The sequence below is a fragment of the Catharus ustulatus genome, chromosome 27, assembly GCF_009819885.2.
Source record: "Catharus ustulatus isolate bCatUst1 chromosome 27, bCatUst1.pri.v2, whole genome shotgun sequence".
NCBI lineage: Eukaryota > Metazoa > Chordata > Aves > Passeriformes > Turdidae > Catharus > Catharus ustulatus.
In genome coordinates this window covers 3,735,510-3,761,201 of record NC_046247.1, presented here as the reverse complement: position 1 = coordinate 3,761,201, position 25,692 = coordinate 3,735,510, and the positions used below count along the sequence as shown (strand labels likewise).

General features: G+C 60.7%; 4 protein-coding genes across 5 annotated transcripts; 1 reads left to right on the top strand and 3 right to left on the bottom strand.

Moving 5' to 3' along the window:
- Positions 1-23: 23 nt before the first annotated feature.
- PCYOX1 (prenylcysteine oxidase 1) lies at positions 24-5,844 on the top strand. The gene is made up of 6 exons (XM_033081292.2): positions 24-132; positions 1,251-1,457; positions 2,109-2,283; positions 2,578-2,789; positions 2,901-3,053; positions 3,647-5,844. The coding sequence occupies exons 1-6, from the start codon at positions 45-47 to the stop codon at positions 4,303-4,305; spliced, it is 1,494 nt and encodes a 497-aa protein (XP_032937183.1). The 5' UTR covers positions 24-44; the 3' UTR covers positions 4,306-5,844.
- On the bottom strand, positions 5,794-9,105 carry SNRPG (small nuclear ribonucleoprotein polypeptide G). Of its 2 annotated transcripts, none has more exons than XM_033081307.2 (4): positions 9,037-9,105; positions 7,745-7,767; positions 7,038-7,162; positions 5,794-5,963 (listed from the first exon to the last, which is right to left on the bottom strand). In XM_033081307.2, exons 2-4 carry the CDS (start codon positions 7,761-7,763, stop codon positions 5,913-5,915), a joined length of 195 nt encoding a protein of 64 aa, XP_032937198.1. In that variant the 5' UTR covers positions 7,764-7,767; positions 9,037-9,105; the 3' UTR covers positions 5,794-5,912. The 2 variants fall into 2 exon arrangements, with proteins under 2 accessions (XP_032937198.1, XP_032937197.1); XM_033081306.2 differs by lacking the exon at positions 9,037-9,105 and adding an exon at positions 8,002-8,094.
- Positions 9,084-12,267, bottom strand: FAM136A (family with sequence similarity 136 member A). Its single transcript, XM_033081305.2, has 3 exons — positions 12,134-12,267; positions 10,177-10,317; positions 9,084-9,272 (listed from the first exon to the last, which is right to left on the bottom strand). The coding sequence occupies exons 1-3, from the start codon at positions 12,218-12,220 to the stop codon at positions 9,084-9,086; spliced, it is 417 nt and encodes a 138-aa protein (XP_032937196.1). The 5' UTR covers positions 12,221-12,267.
- Positions 12,268-14,070: 1,803 nt separating this feature from the next.
- TGFA (transforming growth factor alpha) lies at positions 14,071-22,276 on the bottom strand. Its single transcript, XM_033081304.2, has 6 exons — positions 22,220-22,276; positions 19,208-19,261; positions 17,504-17,618; positions 16,454-16,603; positions 15,448-15,557; positions 14,071-14,631 (listed from the first exon to the last, which is right to left on the bottom strand). Exons 1-6 carry the CDS (start codon positions 22,248-22,250, stop codon positions 14,624-14,626), a joined length of 468 nt encoding a protein of 155 aa, XP_032937195.1. The 5' UTR covers positions 22,251-22,276; the 3' UTR covers positions 14,071-14,623.
- Positions 22,277-25,692: the final 3,416 nt, after the last annotated feature.

The following is a 25,692-nucleotide window of genomic DNA, read 5'->3' as shown; positions in this document are numbered from 1 at the left end:
CGCGCTCCCGGCCCGCCCCTCGTCCTCTGCCCTGCTCCGGCGCCATGCCGGGCCTCCGCTGGTTCCTGCTGCTGCTGCTCGCCGCGCTCTGCCCGCCCGCCCTGAGCCTCCGCGATGCGCCCTCCAGGATCGGTGCGGCGGGCACGGAGGGCCTGATGGGCGCGGGGTGTCGGGGGAGGCGTGAGGGGAAGGGGTTGGGGGTCAGCGGGAGGGATCTGTGAGGGGGAAAGTTGGGGGGGGGGTATGGAGGGTGTTCCTTGAAGGGATTTGGGGGAGAAACTGAGGGGCGAGCGGGGTCCTTTGAGGGGATCCGTGAGGAAGGTGTGAGGGGAGGATCCTTTAAGGGCCCGTGAGGGGATCAGGGAGTGCGGGGACATGTCCCTTGAGGGATCTGGAGTGGGGACCCCTGAGGGATCCGTGAGGCTCATCAGTGGGATGTGAGGGGAATCCTTTGAGGGAATCCGTGAGGAAGGTGTGAGGGGAGGATCCTTTAAGGGTCCGTGAGGGGATCTGTCATGGGAGGCCCGTGAGGGGATCTATGTGGGTCAGGGAGTGCGGGGACATTTCCCTTGAGGGATCGGGAGTGGGGCACCCCTTAAGGATCCGTGAGGGTCATCAGGGGGATGTGAGGGGAATCCTTTGAGGGAATCCGTGAGGAAGGTGTGAGGGGAGGATCCTTTAAGGGCGCTTGAGGGGATCTCTCATGTGAGGAAAGTGCGATGGGGGAACCCCTCAAGGTCCCTGAAGGTCAAGGGGGACACATGAGGGGATCTTTGAGGGGTAGAGGATATTGCGGGGGGGGATCTCTTGAGGGGATTGGGATGGGGGATACTCTGAGGGAACTTTGAGGGGTTTCCCTTGAGGGGATTGGGATGATGGGGCTGTGAGGGATCTTTGACGGGCAGGGGATATGGGGGGGGATCTCTTGAGGGGATTGGGATGGGGAATATTCTGAGGGATCTTTGAAGGGCAGGGGACATGAGGGGGGGTCTCTTGAGTGGTGCCATGAGGGATCTTTGAGGGGCGGGGGACATGAGGGGGGTCTCTTGAGTGGTACCATGAGGGATCTTTGAGGGGCAGGGGATATGAGGGGGGTTTCTTGAGTGTGACCATGAGGGATCTTAGAGGGGGTTCCCTTGAGGGGATCTGTGGTGCAGGGGGTCAGTGAGGGATCTGTGGGGCAGGGTGTGAGGAGTGGGGTTTGTGGGGGTTCCTGGGGGTGTGAAGGTGACCAGACCCCTTTCTCCCAGCCGTGGTGGGCGGCGGGATCGGCGGCTCGGCCGCTGCGTATTTCCTGCGGCAGAAGTTCGGCCGCGGCGTGCAGCTGCACGTGCTGGAGAAGGCAGCGCTGGGCGGCCGGCTGCACACGCTGGACATGGAGGGGGCGAGCTACGAGGCAGGGGGGTCTGTGATCCACCCCCTCAACCTGCACATGAAGCATTTTGTCAAGGAGCTGGGTGAGCAGGGACCTCCCTACCCTGGTGTTTCCCAGTCCCAAAATTGTCCCTCGGTGCCAAAATTATCCCCCTTGGGTGCTCTGGGTCTCACTCTGCTGGGGGACATCCCTTGAAAGAACAAGGCTTGGTAGCCCCTCATCCATCCCCAGTAGCCCTCATATCCTTCTCACTTCTTTCCCAATATCCCCCACATCCTCCCCCAATAGCCCCCCTTCCTTTCCCAATATTCTGCCCATGTTCTTTCCCAATAATGCCCCTTCTTTTCCCAATATCCCCCCCATATATTTCCCTAATAATCACCTTTCTCCAATATCCCTCCCCCACTTTCCTTCCCAAAGAGCCCCCCATCACCTCCCCCATGCCCCCTGTGCTACTCCAGCCCCTCTCCAGGCAAAGAAAACCCACATCCCAATGGGAATGGTCTCTGCTTTCCCACAGCTGACCCACTAATGGTATCATAAAGGTCCAAAAGTCACCTCCAGTCACTCCCTGGCGCATGATCAAGGGCTAATTGATTCCCCTTTCCATGCCTTTGGACTCTAATCTTCACTCACCCTTATCAGCATGAAGCCAGGTTATCTCAGAAGTTAAAGTTGAGGTGGAATAGCCCTACCTTTCCCTAAATTCCCTTTTTCTGTCCTTTTCCCAAAGGCCTCTCAGCTGCCTCAGTCCAGGGCAGCCTGGCGGGCGTTTACAACGGGGAGGAATTTGTGTTTGAGGAGAGCAGCTGGTCCTTCATCAACCTCCTCAAGCTGCTCTGGCACTATGGCCTCAACCCCCTGCGCATGTCCATGTGGGTGGAGGACATCCTGGACAAGTTCATGAGGTGGGTTGGGGTCCTGAGGGGGGAAAACACCTTAAAAACTCCTCAGTGCATGGGCAGGGATGCCTTCCACTATCCCAGGGTGCTCCAAGCTCCGTCCAACCTGGCCTTGGACACTTCCAGGGACAGGGCAGCCACAGCTTCTCTGGGAAAACTGTGCCTAGCCTCTCCACCCTCATAAAAATCCCCAATACTCAGCCTAAACCTCCCCTCTTTGTCCTGTTTCTCCTGCTGCTCCCCTGCAGCTCCCAGGGCCACAGAGCCCATGAACAGACACAGTTTCTTGTCTAATTAAAGGATCTACCGGTACCAGATGCACGACTACGCCTTCAGCAGCAACGAGCGCCTGCTCCACGCCCTGGGAGGCGACGACTACACCCGCCTGCTCAACCAGACCATCGATGAGGCCATGCAGAAAGCAGGCTTCTCCCAGAAATTCATCAATGAGGTGGTTTCTCCGGTCATGAGGGTGGATTATGGCCAAGGGGTCACCATCAATGGCTTTGTAGGTGAGTGTGGGCAGCCTCCCATCCTGGCTTTGGGGTTCCTGCTCCCTAAGCTCCAAGCTCTGATTTTGCAGTTTGTTTTCCCCTGCCCTGACAGTTCTGGTTTCCTTGTAGGTGCTGTGTCCCTGGCTGGGGTACACTCAGGCCTTTGGTCTGTGAAAGGGGGGAACAAACTTGTGTGCTCTGGCCTCATCTACGCCTCCAAGGCTGAGGTTATCCCGGGAACAGTCGTGTCCATAGAGCCAAAAACCAGAGTCAGTCGTGGCGGTGAGTGGGGCTGGAATTCCCTTCAGGGGAGGGGATGGTGACCCTGGAGACTGACCTCAGCCCCCTGGGGGTTTCAAAGTGAAAATTCCTCCCTGTGAGGGAGGGGTGGAGAGAAGCTGTGTCTGCCTCTGCATCCTTGGAAGTGCCCAAGGGAGAAGGGAACGCTCCAGGGAGAGCTCAGAGCCCCTTCCAGGCCCTAAAGGGGATCCAGGAGAGCTGGAGAGGGGCTGGGGACAAGGGATGGAGGGACAGGACACAGGGAATGGCTTCCAAGTTACAGAGACTAGGATTTGATGGGGTATTGGAAGGAATTCCTGGCTGGGAGGGTGGGGAGAGGCTGGGATGGAATTCCCAGAGGAGCTGGGGCTGCCCCTGGATCCCTGGAAGTGTCCAAGGCCAGGCTGGATGGGGCTTGGAGCAAGCTGGGATAGAGGAAGGTGTCCCTGCCATAGAACTGAATCCCTTCCAATCCAAACCATGCAAACAGGGCTCAAACCCCAGCTGTACAAATTTATAAACCCAAACATGAAGCGCCAGGGCCAGCCAGGATTCCCTCCCAGCACGGATCAGGGTAACCGAGCTGTTCTCCGCAGGGGACCCGGTGCAGCTCTACCACGTCACCTACAACACGTCCTCGGGGCTGACCGGCGACACGTACGACATGGTGCTGATCGCCACGCCGCTCGGCCGCAAGATGGCCAACATCACCTTCCGCAACTTTGACCCTCCCATCGCCGAGTTCTCCAGCCCCTACCACCAGACCGTCACCACCTTGGTGCACGGCCGCTTGAACACCTCCTTCTTCGGCTACCACGACCCCCAGGCTTTTCAGCTGGGGGCCATTTTCACCACGGACAACCCCAAACTGTTCATCAACAGCCTGAGCGTGGTGTCCCCCACGGGGGACGCGGGCGCGGGCGAGAAGCTGCCCTTGCAGTCGGCCGTCTGGAAGGTGTTTTCCAAGGAAGAGCTCACCAAGGAGCAGCTCAATTTGCTCTTCTCCTCCTACGACTCGGTGAAGGTGAAGACGTGGTTGGCGTATCCCCAGTACAGCCCTCCCGAGAAGTTTCCTCCCATCATCCTGCACGAGCACCTGTACTACCTGAACGGGCTGGAGCGCGCTGCCAGCGCCATGGAGATGAGCGCCATCGCCGCCCGCAACGCCGCCCTGCTCGCCTTCCACCGCTGGCACGGCCACAGCGCCAGCATCGACCAGGAGGACCTGCACGAGAAGCTCAAAACGGAGCTCTGAGATCCCCCCGGGGTTAATTAACACTAATGAACTTCGTGCTTCGCCCCTCTGAAGAGGTGTTCTGTAGGATCGTGGGATCCTTGAAGTTAGAAGATTTTCAAGATGATTAAGACCTTCAGGATCTTTAAAATCTTCAAGACTTTCAGGATCATCAAGACCTTCAAGACAGCCAATTAACATCCAAATAATTAACACCAATAAAGTCCAAGCTTTGCCCCTCCAAGGAGGTGTTTCATAGGATCATGGCATCCTTTAAGATTGGAAGATCTTCAAGACCTTCAGGATCATCAAGACCTTCAAGATCAAGACCTTCAAGACAGCCAATTAACATCCAAATAATTAACACCAATAAACTCCAGGCTTTGCCCCTCCAAGGAGGTGTTTCATAGGATCATGGCATCCTTAAAGTTAGAAGATTTTCAAGATGATCAAGACCTTCAGGATCTTTAAAATCTTCAAGACCTTCAGGATCATCAAGACCTTCAAGACCTTCAAGACAGCCAATTAACATCCAAATAATTAACACCAATAAACTCCAGGCTTTGCCCCTCCAAGGAGGTGTTTCATAGATCATGGCATCCTTAAGGTTGGAAGAGCTTCAAGAACTTCAAGACCATCAGTATTATCAAGACCTTCAAGAACATCAAAACTTTCAAGACCTTCAGGATCTCAAGATCATAAAAACCTTCAGGATCTTCAAGACCTTCAGCATCATCAAAACCATCTTCAAGGTCATCAGAACCTTCAGGATCTTCAAGGTCATCAAAACCTTCAGGATCTTCAAGACCTTCAGGATCATCAAAACCTTGTAGATCATCAACACACTCAAGGTTGTCAAGACCTTCAAGCCCAACCACCCACCCAACCACGCTGACCACAAACCACGTCCTCAAGTGCCGTGTCCACGCGTTGTTCGGACGCTTTCAGGGATGGTGACTTCACCACTGACCTAGGCTGGACAACCCTTCCTTCCAGGACAAAGTTCTACCCAGTAACTCATCCTGAGCTCCCTCAGTGCCAGCTGGGAGCTGTTTGGCCAACTCAGGAGGGAGCAGGAGCAGTTCCCAAGTAAGCTGGGATATTTTCATCAAGCAAATTCCTGAGTTTTCCTCAAACACCTTGATTTATCCTGTCTGACATTAGGGAATTCATTAAAAGTGCCATACTGACCCCAAAAGTGCCCTCCAGCTGGGAATATCGACTCCCCTGGCTGTCCATCCCTCTGGCCCAACTTTTCCAAAGGGTCTACCAAGGAATTATTCCTCAGGGAGCTGCCAAATGGGTGGGAAAGAGGAAAAAAACACCAATATCCATCGCTGTGTTGAGGTATGAAGGAGTTAATAAAGAATTGAACAACCAGAAGGGTTTTTAAGGAAAAAACCACCAAAAATAGCAAAGTTAAGAGGCACTTCAATTAATTAAAGTTTTCCTGGGATTGGAGCAGAATTAACACCCAGCTCCCAAAAAGTGATGCGAGAAAGGCTTGAGTTAGGTCAACCATTACAAAATTGATTTAATAACAAAAACAAAATAATTGTACACTCGTGAGCGGCGTCTTGGATGAGGGAATGGAACCGGTGGGTCGGGATTTGGGGTTTTCCTGGGCTTTATACTCGTTCCAAAGCTTCCAGCATGATGATGCTGTTCCCTCGAATCACCTGGAAAGGGGAAAGTGAGAGTTGTTACCTCTGAGCTGAAAGTTCCTTCCTTCCTTCCAGGTTATTTCCCAAAAAATCCTTGAAAAATCGGCTGGAATTCCCCCCACAAAAATAAAAAAAGGACTGATTTTAACCCTAAATCCCCAGGGATCGCAGAATCCCAGAATCCTTGAGGGTGGAAAAGACCTCTGGGTTCTGAGTTGAACCTTCAGCAGCACAGAGCACTGAGTGCCACATCCAGGAGTTCCTTGGGATGGGATCCAAACCCCCCTGGGCACTTCCAATCCCTGAGCACCCTTTCCATGGGGAAATTCCTGCTGCTGCCCCCCTGAGCTCCCCTGGCCCAGCCTGAGGCCGTTCCCTCTGCTCCTGTCCCTGTTCCTGGAGCAGAGCCCGACCTGGGGCTGTCCCCTCCTGGCAGGGACTTGTGCAGATCCACAAGGTCCCTCCTGAGCCTCCTTTTCTCCAGGCTGAGCCCCTTCCCAGCTCCCTCAGGAATTCTCCAGCCCCTTCCCAGCTCCCTCAGGAATTCTCCAGCCCCTTCCCAGCTCCCTCAGCCCCTCCTGGTTCTCCAGACCCTTTTCCAGACTCTTTTCCAGCAGACTGAAGTCCCTCCCACACTGATGCCATCCATCAATTCACTGAGAGTGCCCTTGATCCCCTTGCCAGATCATGGATAAAGGCACTGAACAGAGATGGATCCAACCTTGAACCTTGCGGACATCTCTGGTGCCTGGCTCCATCCATCCATCCATCCATCCATCCATCCATCCATCCATCCATCCATGCATCCATCAATCATCCATCATCCATCATCCATCCATCAATCATCCATCATCCATCATCCATCCATCCATCCAGGTGTTTCCAGCCCAAACTTCACCTCTCTGAGGAGAACTACCCAAAGCTCTGCAGAATTCCCAGCTGACACATCCCATACCTGTCCCTCACCAAACCTCCTGCTCATTCTGCACACATGGCTCCACCAGTGCTCCCAGTGGCACTCATCACCAGTGCTCCCAGTGCTCCCAGTGGCACTCACACCCTGCTCCCAGTGCTCCCAGTGGCACTCACCACCATGCCGATGTTGTTCTGCTGCCCGCCCGGCGCCATCTCCACGCACTCATCGATGACCAGGTTCATGAAGGGGTCGAAGCCCCGCAGGATTCCCTGCACGTGCCGGCCGCCGTTCAGCTTCACTGCAGGGAACCCGGCGCGTTAGGGATGGACAATCCCCAAACCCACTGGGATTTCACCCAAATCTGAGGCGGGGAAGGAGCGGGACCCACGGGGGGATGGATGGATGGATGGATGGATGGATGGATGGATGGATGGATGGACGGACTTAGCACAACCCATTAATGGGTCATGAAAAGGGAAAAAAGTTAATTTTCCATTCATATTATAGTTTAATTAATGAATTGTGGTTTAAATGAATGAATGAGAATTTTATTTATTGAGTTGTAAGACCTGAACTCAGGGCCTGCTGCAGCTGGGATCCCCTCCCTGGGCACCGTGAGGGGCAGGTGGGGGCCCCCAAAACCGGGGGAGGGGTTTGGGGGTCCCCCATAGCGGGGCCATGAGGGGAAGCGGGGCTGAGGAGGGTCCCCAAAACCGGAGGAGGGGCTCAGGAGTCCCCCACAGCAGGGCCGTGAAGGGGAAGCGGGGCTGAGGAGGGTCCCCACACCGGGCACCGCTGGGGGCCGTGAAGGGAACCGGGGCGGGCGGGAGTCCCCGGGCACCGCGAGGGGGATCGGGGTGGGATCAGTTCCACAACTCACACGACAGCTTCTTGTCCATGAACCTGCAAAGAGATGGCACCGGGTCAGCACCGGCGGGTGGGGACGGGACAAAAGACTCCCCCCTCCATCATCCCCTCATGACACCGGGCCCCCCCGCCGCCATGGCACCGGGCCCGCGGTGCACGCCGGGACACCGGCAAGCGCCGGACCGCGCCGTTCCGGGGCCCGCTTCCCCCCACACCCCCGCCGGCTCCCCTCGCCCTCCGGCCCAGCCCCGGCCCAGCCTCCACACCCACTTTTTCAGCTCGGGCGGGTGCGCTTTGCTCATGGCGCCCACAGCCCCCGGCCCGTCTCTGCCGCACGCCGCGCTCTGACGTCAGCGCGCCGTGCGTCTTCCCGCGCCAGCCAATGGCAGCCGCGCGCGCCTTCGCGCCGCTTCCCCGCGCGCCGCCCCGGCAGCCAATGGCGGCCCGCGGCTGCGTACCGCACTCACCCGAATAGCGGCGCAGCCCGGGGAGAGCAGCGGGGCGGGGAGGGGGCAAAGCAAGGGAAGTGCGCGGCTACAGGGGGAGATACGGCGGCATGGCCGCCATAGCGTGCGGTGCGTGTGGGCACGTGTTGTGTGTGTGTGTCTGTCCACTTGTGCACACGTGTGTGAGTACGTGAGTGTGACTGTGTGTGTGTCTGTCCACTTGTGCACACGTGAGTGTGTGAGTGTGACTGTGTGTGTGCCCATTTGTGCACATATGTGTGTGTCCAGGTGCACACGTGTGCCCGTGTGTGTGTAGTGTAGGTGTGCATCACCCAGTGTCACCACCCTGCACACGCCTGGGGTCCCCAGGTGTGCTGCACACCTACCAGGGTCACCCTGTCCTGTGCACACACACATGGAGGGGACATCCCAAGCCTTGCCCGGCACACACCTGGGTCACCCCACACCTGCACCCGCACAGAGCTCCCCTCACTGTGCCTAAATCACCCCCCAATACCCCTCATTACCTGCAGTGTCCCCTCACTGCCCACCTCATCACCCTCTCAGAGCCCAAATCATCCCCAGAGCCCCCCCAGTGCCCCCCATTACCACTCCAGTGCCCCCCATCATCCCCAGAATGCCTCCCCTTACCCCCATCACCACTCCAGTGCCCCCCATCATCCCCAGAATGCCTCCCATCACCCCCCCAGAGGCCCTCCATTGCCCCCATAACCATCCCAGTGCCCCCCATACCCCCCAGAATGCCTCCCATGACCCCCCCATTACCATCCCAGTGCACCCCAGTCCCCCCAGTTCCCCCGTGCCCCCCGCAGCACCCGCGGTTTTTGGGAGGTGCCACCTGGCCTTTAATGAGCGCGCGGGGGCGTCCCCGGGGTGTCCCCGGTGTCACTGCTGGATGTTGGCCAGCCCGTCCCGCATCTTCTTGGCCATGGCGGGCACGAGGCGCAGGTGCTGGTCCCCGCAGGTGGCCAGGCACGCGTCCAGCTGGCCCCGCACGCGCGGCTCCGAGCCCCCCGAGTCCAGAGCGTCCTTGGCCTGGTCCGAGCACTGCAGCGAGCAGCGGCTCAGGCGGTCCTGGGGAGAGTATGGTCAGGGGGCACTGGGATGGACTGGGGGGACTGGGATGGACTGGGGGGAACTGGGATGGACTGGGGACAGCACGGTCAGTGGGAACTGGGATGGACTGGGGGGACTGGGATAGACTGGGGGGACTGGGGATAGCGGGGTCAGTGGGCACTGGGATGGACTGGGGGGACTGGGAACAGCATGGTCAGTGGGCACTGGGAGCACTGGGATGGACTGGGGGGACTGGGGACAGTATGGTCAGTGGGAACTGGGATGGACTGGGATGAACTGGGGACAGCATGGTCAGTAGGCACTGGGGGCACTGGGATGGACTGGGGGAAATGGGATGGACTGGGATAGACTGGGGGGACTGGGGACAGCGCAGTCAGTGGGCACTGGGATAGACTGGAGGGAATGGGGACAGCATGGTCAGTGGGAAATGGGATGGACTGGGATAGACTGGGGGGACTGGGGACAGCATGGTCAGTGGGCACTGGGAGCACTGGGATGGACTGGGGGAGTGGGGACAGCATAGTCAGTGGGAAATGGGATGGACTGGGATAGACTGGGGGGACTGGGGACAGTGGGGTCAGTGGGAACTAGGAGCACTGGGGTAGACTGGGGGGACTGGGGACAGTGCAGTCAGGGGGCACTGGGATGGACTGGGGACAGCACGGTCAGTGGGTACTGGGATGGACTGGGGACAGCACGGTCAGTGAACACTGGGAGCACTGGGATGGACTGGGGGGCACAGGGAGTGTCCTGGGGGGCACAGGGCGCATTTAGGGGCACAGGACTTGCAGGGGTTGCAGGGATTTGGGGGCTCAGGTCCTGCCCAGGATCCCGGTGCTGTCCCAGTGCTGTCCCAGGGGGGTCCCTGGCGGTCCCGGGGTGTCCCCGTGTCCAGGCTCACCTGGAAGTGCTCCAGCTCGGCGGTGACGATGGCCTGGGCGCGTGCCAGGGGCGCGTGGCAGCGCTCGATGCAGCGCTGCACCTCCTGCATGGACGCGGCCGTGTCCTCGCAGCACCGCGCGCTGCAGCGGAACATGGCACCCTGGGGACATGGACAGGGTCACACAGAGCCTGGGGACATGGACAGGGAGCCCTGGGGACATGGACAGGGTCACAGAGAGCCTTGGGGACACGGGACAGGGTTACATGGCATCCTGGGGACATGGACAGGGTCACAGAGAGCCTTGGGGACACGGGACAGGGTTACATGGCATCCTGGGGACATGGACAGGGTCACAGAGAGCCTTGGGGACACGGGACAGGGTTACATGGCACCCTGGGGACATGGACAGGGTCACAGAGAGCCTGGGGACACAGAACATGGCACCCTGGGGACATGGACAGGGTCACAGAGAGCCTGGGGACACAGAACATGGCACCCTGGAGACATGGACAGGGTCACAGAGAGCCCTGGGGACACGGGGACAGGGTCACAGAGAGCCTGGGGACATGGACAGGGTCACAGAGAGCCCTGGGGACACGGGACAGGGTTACAGAGAGCCTGGGGACACAGAACATGGCACCCTGGGGACATGGGACAGGGTCACAGAGAGCCCTGGGGACATGGACAGGGTTACAGGGAGCCTGGGGACACGGGACAGGGTCACAGGGAGCCCTGAGGACATGGACAGGCTCACAGAGAGCCCTGGGGACAGGGTCACAGTGGGGACAGGGGCACAAGGCAGCCTGGGGACAGAGCCTGGGGACAAGGGTACCCTGGGGACATGGGGGACAGGGTCACAGGGGCACCCTGAGGACTCCTGGGTGACAGGAGCCACCTCCAGGGACACCAGGGTTACAGGGGAACCCTGGGGACAGCAGGAGAGGGGGTCCAGGGGCACCCTGGGGACACTGGGGTCAGAGGGGACACCCTGGGGACACGGGATGGGGGGCACAGGAGATGTCGGGGGGTGCAGGAATGTACTGGGGGGGGGCACAGGGATGTACTGGGGGGGGCACAGGGATGTACTGGGGTGCACAGGGTGTATTTAGGGGGCACAGAAAATGTTGGGGCTGCAGGAGATGAACTGGAGGACACAATTTATTTTGGGGGTGCACAGGGTGGATTTAGGGGGCACTGGGTGTGTTTTGGGGCACAGGAGATGTTGGGGGGCACAGGGAATGTACTGGGGGTGCACTGGGTGTGTTTTGGGGCACAGGGATGGATTGGGGGGCACAGGGAATGTACTGGGGGGGGGCACAGTGTTTATTTTGGGGCACAGGCTGTATTTAGGGGGGCACAGGCTGTATTTAGGGGGGCACAGTGTTTATTTTGGGGCACAGGCTGTATTTAGGGGGGCACAGTGTTTATTTTGGGGCACAGGCTGTATTTAGGGGGGCACAGTGTTTATTTTGGGGCACAGGCTGTATTTAGGGGGGCACAGTGTTTATTTTGGGGCACAGGCTGTATTTATGTATTTAGGGGGGCACAGGGTGTGTTTAGGAGACCCAGAACTTTCCCTGCAGAGATCTGGGGAGGACTCAGGGTTGTCCTGGGGATTTCAGTGACTTGGAGGATCTCAATGAATTGGGGGGGGGGGGTCTCAATGAATTGAGGGGGAGCTCTCAGTGATTTGAGGCGGGGTCTCAGTGATTTGGGGGGGGTCTCAGGGTGTGTATGGGGGTGTCTCAGTGAATTGAGGGAGCTCAGTTAATTAGGGGGGTCTCAGTGATTTGCGCGGGGGTCTCAGTGAATTGGGGCGGTTCAGGGTGTGTATGGGGGGTCTCAGTGCCGGTCCCGGCGCTGCCCCGAGCACCCACGTGTTTTGCAGGGGGTGCAGCAGCAGCCCCGGGACGCGCCCCGGGCTGTCCCCGCTGTCCCCCCGATTGTCCCCCCCGTGTCCCCGCTGTCCCCGTACCTGCATGGCGCGGATCTGCTCCCGCTCCAGCCCCTGCACCGCGCTCTCCACCGCGGCCTGGACCCGGCCCTGCGCCGCCTCCGCCATGGCCTGGTGTGCGCTGGGAACCGCCCTAAACCCAGCCCTAAACCCGGACAAACCCGCCCTAAACCGGCCCTAAACCCCGCCCTAAACCCGCCCTAACCCGGCCCTAAACCCGGCCCTGCGCCGCCTCCGCCATGGCCTGGTGTGCGCTGGGAACCGCCCTAAACCCGGCCCTAAACCCGCCCTAAACCCGGCCCCAGAACCGCCCTAAACCCCGCCCTAACCCCGCCCTAAACCGGGCCTAAACCCTCCCCCAGAACCGCCCTAAACTCCGCCCTAAGCCCGGCCCTGCGCCGCCTCCGCCATGGCCCGGTGTGCGCTGGGAACCGCCCTAAACCCGGCCCTAAACCCGGCCCCAGAACGGCCCTAAACCCCGCCCTAAACCGGGCCTAAACCCTCCCCCAGAACCGCCCTAAACTCCGCCCTAAGCCCGGCCCTGCACCGCCTCCGCCATGGCCTGGTGTGCGCTGGGAACCGCCCTAAACCCGGCCCTAAACCCGCCCTAAACCCGGCCCCAGAACCGCCCTAAACTCCGCCCTAAGCCCGGCCCTGCACCGCCTCCGCCATGGCCCGGCTGTGCGCTGGGAATCGCCCTAAACCCGCCCTAAACCCTGCCCCAGAACCGCCCTAAACCCTGCCCCAGAACCGCCCTAAACCCTGCCCCAGAACCGCCCTAAAACCCGCCCCAAACCCCGCCCTAATCTGCCCCAAACCCGCCCTAAACCCGCCCCGGAGCCGCCCTGGAACCGCCTCAGAACCTGCCTTAAAACCCGCCCCAAACCCCCAGAATCGCCCCCAAACCCGCCCCGAAAGTGCCCTAAAAGCCCGCCCCAAAACCGCCCTAAACCCGCCCCGATCCTGCCCTAAAACCGCCCCAAAAACCCGATCCACCCCAAATTCCGCCCCGAACTTGCCCCAAAACCCGTCCTGATCATGTCCTAAAACCGCCCCAAACCCGAGCGGAACCGACCCCAAAACTGCCGGGGTTCCCCCCAAACCGGTCGAGAAACCCCAAACTGCTGAGGAACCCAAAACTGTCCTGAACCGACCCAAACCTGACGGGAATCGCCCCAAACCCGCCTCAAAACTGCTGAGAATCGCCCCAAAACTGCCGGGAATTGTCCCAAAACCAACCCGGTGCACCCCAAAACTGTCCCCAAACCTCCAGGACGACCCCAAAACTGACGGGAATTGTCCCAAAATTGTCCCAAAACTGCCCCAAAATGGAGTGAGCTGAGTTTTAATCAGGGATTGAAAATTTGGGATGAGAATCTGGGAAATTTGGGATGAAAATCTGGGAAATTTGGGCTGAGTTTGTTACTGGGGCATCAGGGATTGAAAATTTGGGATGAAAATCTGGGAAATTTGGGCTGAGTTTGTTACTGGGGCATCAGGGATTGAAAATTTGGGATGAAAATCTGGGAAAATGGGGCTGAATCCAAAACTGGGGCAGCAGGGATTGAAAATTTGGGATGAAAATCTGGGAAATTTGGGCTGAGTTCATTACTGGGGCATCAGAAATTGAAAATTTGGGATGAAAATCTGGGAAAATGGGGCTGAGTTCATCAGTGGGGCACCTGGGATTGAAAATTTGGGATAAAAATCTGGGAAATTTGGGCTGAGTTCGTTACTGGGGTATCAGGGATTGAAAATTTGGGATGAAAATCTGGGAAATTTGAAATCTGGGAATATTCCCCCCCACTCCCAGCATGTCCTTCCCAAATATTCCCTCCCAAAAAAACCCCCAAACCATGAATTATCTGAAAAAAAAAAAGTGTTTTACATCACTTAAACAACTCTAACCCAGGTTATTAGGATGGGATTAATAAAAAAAAACCAAACCCAAGACCAGGCCGTGACAAGAACATCTTTATAGGAATCAAAATTAATTTAAACCACGCGAAATAAATTAAAACATTAAATATTAACTTTCAGTGCAACATATACAGAAGACATGAGAGTAACCATGACTTAAAAAAAAACCCAAAAAAACCCAAAACAACCCCAAAACAGAGGGAAAAGCTCTGGGTTGGTTATGAGGAGGACTAAGGGGAAATTAAGGCTGTGCCAGAGGTTGGAGCTCCAGCCTGAGGAGGTTTCCTGGGATTTAAATTCATTTATTATTCATCAAAAGCTGGGATTTGTCCCCAAAAACGAGCTGGGGCTGAGGTTTTGTTTTTTTGTTTTTTTTTTTTCTCTATAGAAAAATAAAGCCCCATCCTGGCAGGGGTTTTGGTTTAAAACCCAAATATTTGGGAAGGGGGGAAAATCCCGGGAAAACGCCCCCAAAGCCAAGGAAAAAATCCCAGGAAAACGCCAGAAAAGGGGAAAAGGCCCCAAAAAGGATCTGAAGCAGAGCAGGGGGGAGGGGCCGATCCTGGGGGTCCCCAGGTGCTCCCGGGTCTGTCACACACCTGTGGGGACAGCAATGGCAGCGGTCACACCCTGGGCTGGCACCTGGGCCTCAGCTGGCAGGGGACAGCAGCAGGGACAGCCCTGGTGTCCCCTCACCTGGCCCAGGTGTCCCCAGGTGTTCCAGGGGTCCCCTCACCTGTCCCACATGTCCCCAGGTATTCCAGGTGTTCCCTCACCTGTCCCAGTGTCCCCCTCAGGTGTCCCTCCACTGTCCCTCACCTGTCCCAGTTGTCCCTCACCTGTCCCAGTGTCCCCCTCACCTGCCCCCAGGGGTCCCCAGGTGTTCCAGGTGTCCCTCCCCTGTCCCAGGGGTCCCCCTCACCTGTCCCTCACCTGTCCCCAGGTGTCCCTCCCCTGTCCCAGGGACCCCCTCACCTGTCCCCTGTGTCCCTCCCCTGACCCAGGTGTCCCCAGGTGTTCCAGGTGTCCCTCACCTGTCCTGGGTGTCCTCCATGTCCTTCACCTGTCCCCTGTGTTGCTCCCCTGTCCCCAGGTGTCCCTGGTATCCCTCACCTGTCTTGCCATGGCAGCAGGATGTGTCACCTCTCCTGTGTCCCTCACCTGTCCCCTGTGTCTCTCATATGTCCCAGGTGTCCCTCACCTGTCCCCTGTGTCCCTCACTTCTCCCAGGTGTCCCCTGTGGCCCTCCCCTGTCCCTGGTGTCCCTCACCTGTCTCAGCATGGCAGCAGGATGTGTCACCCCTGCCGTGTCCCTCACTTGTCCCCTGTATCCCTGCCCTGTCCCAGGTGTCCCAGGTGTCCCTGCCCTGTCCCAGGTGTCCCAGCCCTGTCCCAGGTGTCCCCAGGTCCCTCACCTGTCTCGCTGTGGCAGCAGGAGCCCCCCTTGAGCAGCCCCCCCGGTTTCTCCTGGCCGGCTCCGTGCTCGCGGCACCACCCAGGGCAGCGCTTCCGCAGGTGGCAGCAGCTGGGGACAGGGACAGCAATGGGGACAGGAATGGGACAGGGACAGCAGTGGGGACAGGGACAGCAATGGGGACGGGGAATGGGGACAGGAATGGGGACAGGAATGGGACAGGGACAGCAATGGGGACAGGGAATGGGGACAGGAATGGGGACAGGGACAGCAATGGGGACAGGGAATGGGGACAGGAATGGGGACAGGGACAGCAATGGGGACAGGGAATGGGGACAGGAATGGGGACAGGAATGGGGACAGGAATGGGGACAGGAATGGGGACAGGGACAGCAATGGGGACAGGAATGGGACAGGGACAGCAATGGGGACAGGGAGTGGGAATGGGGACGGGAACAGCAATGGGGACGGGGACAGCAATGGGGACAGGGAGTGGGGACAGGGACGGGAATGGGGATTGGGACAGGGACAGCAATGGGGACAGGGACAGCAATGGGGACAGGGACAGCAATGGGGACAGGGAGTGGGAATGGGGACGGGAATGGGGATTGGGACAGGGACAGGAATGGGGACAGGGACAGGAATGGGGACAGGGACAGGAATGGGGACAGGGACAGGGACAAGGATGGGGACAGGGAATGGGGATTGGGACAGGTGTGGGACAGGGGTGGGGCTAGGACAGGGAGTGGGGACAGGGGAATAGGGAATGGGGACAGGGCAACAGCAGCTGCAAGGAGTGGGGTCAGGGATGGGGACAGGTCTGAAGTCAGGGACAGGTAATGGGTACAGGGTCAGGGACGGGGTCAGGGACTGGGTCAGGGATGGGGCTGGGGACAGGACAGGGTCAGGGACTGGGTCAGGAACTGGGTCAGGGACTGAGTCAGGACGGGATTGGGGACAGGACAGGGTCAGGGGGTCCCTCGTCCCGGGATGTCCCTGGGACTCACTGGAGCAGGACACAGACGGTGACGAGCAGTGCCGAGGCCACCACGGCCACCACGAGCAGGGCCGTGATCGTCTGCTTCTTCTGATTGGCTGCCACCACGGCCAGCAGGTCAGCGTGCTCACAGCGTGTCCCCACGTACCCCGAGTGACACCTGGGGACACAGAGCAGGCCAGTGCTCACAGCGTGTCCCCACGTACCCCGAGTGACACCTGGGGACACCAGGGGACAGGGACACACAGCAACAGGGACAGAGAATCATGCCAGGACAAGGACACGTGGGAACAAGGACAGCAGAGTGACCCCAGGACAGGAGGGACAGAGGAGTGACTCCAGGACAGGGACAGGTGGGAACAGGGACAGGGAGTCACCCTGGGGACAGGGACACACAGGAGGGACACAGGAGTCACCTCAGGACAGGGACACATGAGGACAGGTGGGAACAGGGACAGGGAGTCACCCCAGGATTGGGACACACCAGAGGGACAGAGGAGTCACCTCAGGACAGGGACGCATGGCAGGGACAGGGAGTCACCCTGGGAACAGGGACACACAGGAGGGACAGTGGAATCACCCTGGGACACCAAACCCAGAGTTTTGGGGATCCCCAGAACACCAACCCCAGACTTTTGGGAACCCCAGGACCCTGACCCTGCAGTTTTGTTCTTGCCAGGACCTGACCCCAGAATTTTGGGGTCCCCAGGACCCTGACCCTGCAGTTCGGTTCTCCCCAGGACCCCAACCCCGCAGTTTGGGGATCCCCAGAACCCCGACCCTGCAGTTCTGTTCTCCCCAGAACCCCAACCCCGCAATTTTGTTCCCCCCAGAACCCCGACCCGACACTTTTGGGGATCCCCAGGACCCGACACTGCAGTTTTGTTCTCCCCAGAACCCCGACCCTGCAGTTTGGGGAACCCCAGAACCCCGACCCCGCAGTTTTGGGATCCCCAGGACAGGACCCCGCAGTTTTGGGATCCCCAGGACAGGACCCCGCAGTTTTGGGGATCCCCGGACCCGACCCCGCAGTTTAGGGGTGCCGTGGCCCGGCACTCACACGCAGGCGGGTTTGTCCTCCTGCACCAGGAAGCGGCAGGTGCCGTGGAAGCAGAACTGGCTGTGCGAGTCGGGGCACTCGTTGAAGTGCGACCTCACCGCCGCCGCCACCGGAGCTGCGGGAAAAACGGGGCACAAAACGGCGTTTTTGGGCAATCCCAAAGCCGAACCCGGCTCCAGCATCCCCGCTTTGCGGGTTATTTTGGGATAGGATTTATTTGGGATGTGTGGGACGCGGCCACCCCAAAGAGCCCAGCCGGGTGCTGCTTCAATAATCCCCCAGGAATTTCCTAAAGAGCTTAGGAGGGAGGAGGAGGGACACAACCTGCGCTCCTGTTTCCCATTAAAGCCCCGCTGGTTTGAATTATCCCCGGGCAGGGAATATCCTGCTCCGGGATTATCCCGGGATCCGCCACTTCCGACCGCGCCGCTTCAAAGCCGCCCCCGGCTCCGAGGCTGCCCGGGCGGCTCCGTGCGGGGCTGATGGCCGGGATGTGCGGGGGGGCTCCCGGGGCTCGGATGGGGTGTCCCCGTGTCCCTGTGTCCCCATGTCCCCATGTCCATGCGGGGCTGATGGCCAGGATGTGCGGGAAAGGCTCCCGGGGCTCGGATGGGGTGTCCCCGTGTCCCCAAGTTCCTGTGTCCCCAAGTCCATGTGGGGCTGATGGCCGGGGATGTGCGGGAGAGAGAGGCTCCCGGGGCTCGGATGAGGTGTCCCCGTGTCCCCATGTCCATGCAGGGTTGATCACCGGGGATGTGCGGGGGAGGCTCCCGCGGCCCGGCTGGGATGTCCCCATGTCCCCATGACCTCAGCTCTGAGAGTCCTCGGGGTGCTCGGGTGGGATGTCTCCATGTCCCTGTGTCCCCCTGTCCCCAGCTCTGAGGGTCCTCGGAGTGCTCGGATGGGATGTCCCTGTGTCCCCCTGTCCCTGTGTCCCCATGTCCCCAGCTCTGAGTGTTTTTGGGGTGCTCAGCTGGGATGTCCCCTGTGTCCCCAATTGAGGGTCCTTGGGATGGCTCAGTTGGGATGTCCCTGTGTCCCCACGTCCCCAGCTCTGAGGGTCCTCAGGGTGCTCGGCTGGGATGTCCCCAAGTCCCTGTGTCCCTGTGTCCCCAGCTCTGAGGGCCCTTGGAGTGGCTCAGCTGGAGTGTCCCTGTGTCCCCAAGTTCCCCTGTCCCCAACTGAGGGTCCCCGGGGTGCTCGGCTGGGATGTCCCTGTGTCCCCATGTCCCCCTGTCCACAGCTCCGAGGGTCCTCGTGGTGCTCAGCTGGGATGTCCCCATGTCCATGTCCCCCTGTCCCCAACTGAGGGTCCTCGGGGTGCTCGGCTGGGGTGTCCCCGTGTCCCCATGTCCCCCTGTCCTCAGCTCTGAGGGTCCTCAGAGTGCCTGGGTGGGATGTCCCCATGTCCCTGTGTCCCCAGCTGAAGGTCCTCAGGGTGGCTTGAGTTGGGATGTCCCCGTGTCCCCAACTGAGGGTCCTTGGGGTGCTCAGTGGGATGTCCCTGTGTCCCCCTGTCTCCAGCTCTGAGGGTCCTCGGGGTGCTTGGGTGGGGTGTCCCTGTGTCCTTTTTTTGGGGCTGCAAACCATTCCTGGTTTTTCCCTCAGGGATCGGGGTCAGGATCCCACTCAGGGCCCCGTTATCCCACAGAGGGGGTTTGGGATGGCAGCACAGCCCGGAATTCCCGCTGGGCACTCACTCACCGTTCTGGGCAGCCGTGGTGTTGTCCAGGGCGTGGCACGCGGCCAGCAGGACACCTGGGGGAGGGACACAGGGTCAGCCACGCCCTGACCCCAAAAACCTCAAACCCCGACCCCAAAAACCTCAAACCTTGACCCCAAAAACCTCAGGGCCATTTAGGGTCACCAAAACCCTGAGCCCAAAAACCTCAAACCCTGACCCCAAAAACCTCAGGGCATTCAGGGTCACCAAAACCCTGACCCCAAAAACCTCAGGGGCATTCAGGGTCACCAAAACTCTGAACCCAAAAACCTCAAATCCCGACCCCAAAAACCTCAAATCCCGACCCCAAAACCTCAGGGCCATTTAGGGTCACCAAAACCCTGAGCCCAAAACATTCAAGGGGGGGATTTAGGGTCAACAAAACCCTGACCCCAAAAACCTCAAACCCTGGCCCCAAAAAACCTCAGGGGAGAGATTTAGGTTGTTGAGATTTTTAAGGAAAACACAGGAATTCCCTGTGTGGGTGGAATTCTGGAGAACTGGGAGGTCCCAAGGAGTGACTCCAGGAGGGGACAGGGGTTCCCCAGGAGTGACCCCAGGAGGGGACAGGGGGTCCCCCTGGCCAGGAGTGTTCCCAGGGCTCGGGGCTGGCTGTGCCTCCCCAGGATCTGACCCCATTCCTGCACGGATGGGACACACGGAAAGGGAGGGAAGGAGGAGCCCGGGGCTGCAATCCCCAGATCCCGGAGCCACCGGAGCTTCAGGGAGGGATCCAGGGCTGCAGGGATCCACCCAGGGCTGAAAGGATCCAACACAGGGATCCACACAAATTCATGGATCCACCCAGGGCTGAAAGGATCCACCACAAATTCATGGATCTGCCCAGGGCTTTGGGGATCCACCCACGACTTCAAGGATCCAGCACTTATCCAGGAATCCACCCAGGGCTTTTGGGATCTACCACAAATTCAGAGATCTGCCCGGGACTGCAGTGATCCACTGGAGCACCAGTGATCCACCACAAATTCAGAGATCCACCCAGAGTTTTAGGGATCCACCCAGAGTTGCAGCAATCCACTGGAGATTCAGGGATCAACCCAGGGCTGCAGGGAGCCACCAACAATTCCAGGATCTACCCAGGGCTGCAGGGATCCACCACAAATTCAGGGATCCACCGGAGTTTCAGGGATCCTCCATGGCTTCAGGGATCCACCACAAATTCAGGGATCCACCCAGGGCTGCAAGGATCCAGTACAAATTCAGAGATCCATCCAGAGTTTTGGGGATCCACCACAAATTCAGGGACTCACTGGAGTTCCAGGGATCCACCCAGGGCTGCAAGGATCCACCACAAATTCAGGGACCCTCCCATGGCTTCAGGGATCCACCACAAATTCAGTGTTTCACTGGAGCTTTGGGGATCCACCACAAATCCAGGGATCCACCCAGGGCTCCAGGGATCTACCATGACTTTTGGGATTCACTGGAGCTTCAGGGATCCACCCAAGGATCCTCCATGACCTCAGGTATCCACCACAGATCCACAGATCTACCAGAGCTTCAGGGATCCTCCATGGCTCTGGGGATCTGCTGGAGCTTCAGAGATCCACCACGAATTCAGGGATCCACTGGAGCTGCAGGAACCCTCCCTGGTTTCCTCGCAGACCTCGGGGATTTTCCTCCAATGGAAATTGAATCCAGTCCCATCCCAACTTCTCCCATTTCCCTGGCTCGGGGCTTTGTCCAGTCTGGTTTTTTTGGGGAACACGCCTCCACTCCCGGGTTTTTTTTCGGGAATGGCTCATCCCTGTGGTGGGTGGGTGTCCATCCCTCGGCACCCAGCTCCTCTCCGTGGGCAGGGGAGTGTCCAGCCCTCACCCCTGCCCCCGGGAAGATTTCCATGCCCAGGGCCGGTGTGGGGACATCGGACACCTCCGGACACCTCCGGACACTCGGACAATCCACACCGGAGTGGGGCTCCACCCCCGCTTGGATTTCCACCCCCATCCCACCCCGTTCTCCGGGAATCTCTCCCTGCCTGAGCTCACCCCGCCGCCAGGAGCCCCCAAAGGACTCCCGAGCCTTCCCGAGGCGCTTCCATCCCGCTAATTCCCATCCTCCGGCTGGGGTGCGTTCCCTGCTCCAAAACCTCCCTTGGAGCCCCGCTCGGCTCCAGCCCCGAGCTGCAGGGACCTGCAGGGGCTCCCGTTCCCTTCTCCCATCCTGGGGCTCAGCTCCTCTCCCATCCGGATCCCATCGGGGCTGGGAATTGCTGGGATTGGGGAACCCGCGGCTCAGCCCCTCCGGGACGGGCCAGACCCGGGGCGAGCACGGGAGCGGCAGAAAAAGGGACACGGGAGATGTGGAAGAGCCGAGGGAGGCGGGACACGGCTGCTGGAGCCCCGCGAGGGACGGAGGAACCGAACCGGGACCCGGCGGTGCCGGAGCCAAAGCGGCAGCACCGGGAGCTGGAGCGGGGCCAAGCGCAGCCGCTTTCCCGAACCCCAGCGCTCCGAAGCGGCGCTTTCCAGGCGGGACAGAACCCCCGGAGCTGCGGGGGGACAGCGGGACAAAGCCAGCCCGGCTCCAGCCATCCGCACCGGGACCCTCCCCCGGGAGCATCCCCGGCTCTGCTCCCGTCCCGTCCCGTGCCGTGCCGTGCCGTGCCGGCATCGCCCCGCTCCAGCCCGCAGCGCCCCCTTCCCCAGCACCCACCCCCTTCAGCTCTAATTAGCCCCCAGCCCTAATTAGCCGCCCTAATTAAGCGTCTGACCGCGGCCGTACTCACGCGTCGCGGCGAAGGCGCCTTTCCCACAGGGAACGAACTTCGGGAGCGCCCGCGCCGCGGATTGTTACGGGGTTTTTATGGGGTTTTATGGGGTTTTTATGGGGTTTCACCGCGCTCCCGCAACGCACGGACCCGACCCCCACCAGCCACCCCCAGCTCCCCCCGAGCCCGCGGGGACCGCCCCGCTCCGGGGGTCCGGCGGGGTTCGGAGCCCCCCGGGCCGGGCCGAGCCCCGCGCACGTACCGAGGGCGAGCGCGGCCGGGCCGCCCGCCATGGCGGGGCTGCACCGGAGCGAGCGGGGCCGGGGCCGGGCCGGGCCGGGCGGGCGCTGCCGGCGGGGCCGCTGCGGGGCCGAGGGGCGGCTCCGCCCGGCGGAAATGGGCGGCACCGGCCGGGCCGGGGCGGGGACAGCGCGGGCAGCGGCACCGCCGGACCCCCGGAGCCCCTGCGAGACCGCCCTGGGATCCTCCCCCGGGGACCACCCGGGACCCCCTAAGGGACCGCCCCGCGCCCACCCGGGACCACCCCGGACACCCTGCGGGACCCTCTGCGGGACCGCTCCGGGACTACCCGGGACCCTCCCCCGGGGACCACCCGGGACACCCCGAACACCCTGCGGGACCGCCCCGGACACCCTGCGGGACCCTCTGCGGGACCGCCCCGGGACCCTCCCCCAGGGACCCCCCGGACCCCCTAAGGGACCACCCGGGACCCTCCCCCGGGGACCGCCCGGGACACTCGAACACCCTGCGGGACCGCCCCGGGACCACCCGAGACCCTCCCCCAGGGACCACCCGGAACCGCCCCAGGACCCCCCCGGACACCCAGCGGGCCCACTCAGGACCCTCCCCCGGGGACCACCCAGGACCCTACGGGACCCTCCCCCAGGACCACCCTAAACCCCGCCCCCGACACCCTGCAGGACCCTCCCCCGGGACCCCTCCCTGGACACTCTGCGGGACTCACCCCCATGGGACCCCCTCGGGACCACCGGCGCCCCTTCCCCCGGTACCGTCCCTGGGATCCGGAACCACCCCCGTGGGGATCGTCCCGACTCACGCAGGGACTCCCCACAGGATCCCACCGGGGTCCCCAGGGGACACCCCGGGACCCCCCAGACCCCTCAGGAAACACCCGGGACCGTCCGGGACCACCCCTCCATCCTCGGGCACTCCCCCACGGGAACCCCCCCGTCACCCCTCATGTGACCCCTCGGGACCCCCCCCGAGCTCCTCCAAACCCCCCCAAACCACAGAGAGCATTGAACAGCCCCACCCCCCTGTCCCCAAGAGCCCTTGGACCCACCACCCACAGACCCCCATCAACCCCCCGGGTCCCCCTGGACTCCCCCGGGACCCCCAAACCTCCCCTATAACCAAAACCTCCCCCGGGACCCCCGGGGTGCAGTCACTGCCCCTCCCCTTGGTGCCACCCATGGAAGGGCCCAGGGTGTCCCCAGGGGATCCCCCCACCCCTCCAAGGCTGAATTTTGGGCTGGGGTCACCCTGTGTCACACAAATGGGGAGCCCTTGGCCCCACCTCAGTGTTCCCCCCATGGAGGGGGGCAGGAGGGACCAGGCCCCCCCCATGTCCCTCCCTGCCCCCCATGGATTGCCAAAGCCCTGCCAGCACATCCTGTGTCATCCTCAGCTGCTGCTGATCCCAGCCTTGGTCATCCCCAAATCTGCAGGGCCACCACCCTGCTCTCGGTCACCCCAAAATCTGCTGATCCTGCTCTCGGTCACCCCGGAACTGACAGAGCCCTCACCCTGCTGGTCCTGCCCTCGGTCACCCCGAAATCTGCTGCTCACCCTTGGTCATCCCAAAATTTGCTGATCCCAGCCTTGGTCTTCCTGAAACCCACGGAGCCCTCACTCTGCTGATCCTACCCTCAGTCTCCCCAAATTCTGCTGATCCTACCCTTGGTCATCCCAAATTCTGCTGATCCTACTCTTGGTCTTCCTGAAACCCACGGAGCCCTCACTCTGCTGATCCCGCCCTCGGTCACTCCAAAACCCAGAGGCCTCTCCCTGCTGATTCCAGCCGTGGTCATCCCAAAATCTGCATGGTAACCCTCCACTGACCCCACTTTTGGTCATCCCAAAATCCCAGGAGTTCCCACCCTGCTGATCCCACCCTCAGTCATCCCAAACCGGGCCAGGGGTGACCCAAACCTGACCAGGGGTGACCCAAACCGGGCCAGGGGTGACCCAAACCTGACCAGGGGTGACCCAAACCGGGCCAGGGGTGACCCAAACCGGGCCAGGGGTGACCCAAACCCGACCAGGAGTGACCCGAACCCGGCCAGGGGTGACCCAAACCGGGCCAGGGGTGACCCGAACCCGGCCAGGGGTGACCCAAAGCCGGCCAGTGGCCCGCACGTCCCCCATGATCCATGGGGATCATCCCCCAGGACCCCCGGTGTGACCCATGGAAGTCCCTGGCTGTGGGGCCATGGGGGGTTTGGGGAGGTCCCCTCCTGTCCCCTCCCGTGTTCCCTGGTCTCTCCCCGCCGTGTGTCCCTCCGGGTGCCCTCCTGTCCCCTCCCCGTGTCCCCTGATGTGTCCTTTCTCCTGTCCCCTCCCGTTTCCCCTCCCCTGTTGCCCCCCTCCGTGTCCCCTCCCCGTGTCTCCCCCCTGTGTCCCCCTGTGTCCCCCTCATGTCCCCTCCCCTGTTCCTCTCCTGTCCCCCCTCCGTGTCCCCGTGTCCCCCCCGCTCCGTGTCCCCTCCTGTCCCCCCCGTGTCCCCCCCCGTATCCCCTCCGTGTCCCCGTGTCCCCCCCGTTCCGTGTCCCCTCCTGCACCCTCCGTGTCCCCTCCTGTCCCTCCCCGTGTCCCCCCCCGTGTCCCCTCCTGTCCCCCCCCGTGTCCCCTCCTGTCCCTCCCCGTGTCTCCCCTACCGTGTCCCCCTCTGTCCCCTCATGTCCCCTCCCCTGTTACCCCTCCTGTCCCCCTCCTGTCCCCTCCTGTCCCCCCCCGTGTCCCCTCCCAGCCCCGGGGGCCCGGCCCTGCCCGCTCCCATTCCCAGCCGATACCATCTCTCCCCTCGGCACTTGAAAGCCTCTTTGAAGGGGCTGGGAGCTTCCCGACGCTGCCGATCCCAAATCCCAGCACCCCACAAGCCCTGGAATGCTGCTCGGGAGCCCCGGAGCCCCACAAGGGCCACCCAAATCCCAAAATCCCACTGTGGATCGCCCTGGGGGCTGCACATTCCTGCAGGGATCCCACAGCGTTCCCACCCTGCTGGGCTCATCCCAAACACCCTAAAGTGCATCGGGATGAGATCCCAGAACCTGAACATCCCAAAATTCCAAAGTGCATCGGGATGAGATCCCAGAACCTGAACACCCCAAAATGCCGCTGGGACTCCCGGGGCCCGGGTGGGAATGGCAGTGGTGGCAGGGCAGGGAGGAGCCAGAGGGATTTGGGGTGATCCTGAGCTCCCCAAATGCAGCGGGAATGTGGGAATGGGGAAGGAAAGGCGGCTCTTTCCTGCTTGGTACTACTGGGTTTTCCAGAATCCACCAGCATTGCTGACCCCAAAACCCATTCCTGATCCCAAAAACATTCTTAACCTCAAAAACCATTCCTGACCCCAAAAATCATTCCTGATCCCAAAAACATTCCTGACCTCAAAAACCATTCCTGACCTCAAAAACCATTCCTGATCCCCAAAACAATTCCTGACCACAAAAACATTCCTAACCTCAAAATCCA

Excerpts from the sequence above, each read along its gene's own strand:
- TGFA (XM_033081304.2), bottom strand. The coding sequence starts at position 22,250 with ATGGCGGGCGGCCCGGCCGCGCTCGCCCTCG. Across the intron at positions 19,262-22,219 it reads CCCGGCCGCGCTCGCCCTCG|GTGTCCTGCTGGCCGCGTGC; the intron begins GTACGTGCGCGG and ends TCCCTCCCCCAG. Across the intron at positions 15,558-16,453 it reads ACCGTCTGTGTCCTGCTCCA|CTGCTGCCACCTGCGGAAGC; the intron begins GTGAGTCCCAGG and ends CCCTGTCCCCAG.
- SNRPG (XM_033081306.2), bottom strand. The coding sequence starts at position 8,033 with ATGAGCAAAGCGCACCCGCCCGAGCTGAAAAA. Across the intron at positions 7,768-8,001 it reads CACCCGCCCGAGCTGAAAAA|GTTCATGGACAAGAAGCTGT; the intron begins GTGGGTGTGGAG and ends ATCTCTTTGCAG. Across the intron at positions 7,163-7,744 it reads CATGGACAAGAAGCTGTCGT|TGAAGCTGAACGGCGGCCGG; the intron begins GTGAGTTGTGGA and ends GGTTCCCTGCAG.
- FAM136A (XM_033081305.2), bottom strand. The coding sequence starts at position 12,220 with ATGGCGGAGGCGGCGCAGGGCCGGGTCCAGGCCGCGGTGGAGAGCGCG. Across the intron at positions 10,318-12,133 it reads AGCAGATCCGCGCCATGCAG|GGTGCCATGTTCCGCTGCAG; the intron begins GTACGGGGACAG and ends CCATGTCCCCAG. Across the intron at positions 9,273-10,176 it reads CCGAGCTGGAGCACTTCCAG|GACCGCCTGAGCCGCTGCTC; the intron begins GTGAGCCTGGAC and ends TACTCTCCCCAG.
- PCYOX1 (XM_033081292.2), top strand. The coding sequence starts at position 45 with ATGCCGGGCCTCCGCTGGTTCCTGCTGCTGCTGCTCGCCGCGCTCTGC. Across the intron at positions 1,458-2,108 it reads GCATTTTGTCAAGGAGCTGG|GCCTCTCAGCTGCCTCAGTC; the intron begins GTGAGCAGGGAC and ends CTTTTCCCAAAG. Across the intron at positions 3,054-3,646 it reads AACCAGAGTCAGTCGTGGCG|GGGACCCGGTGCAGCTCTAC; the intron begins GTGAGTGGGGCT and ends TGTTCTCCGCAG.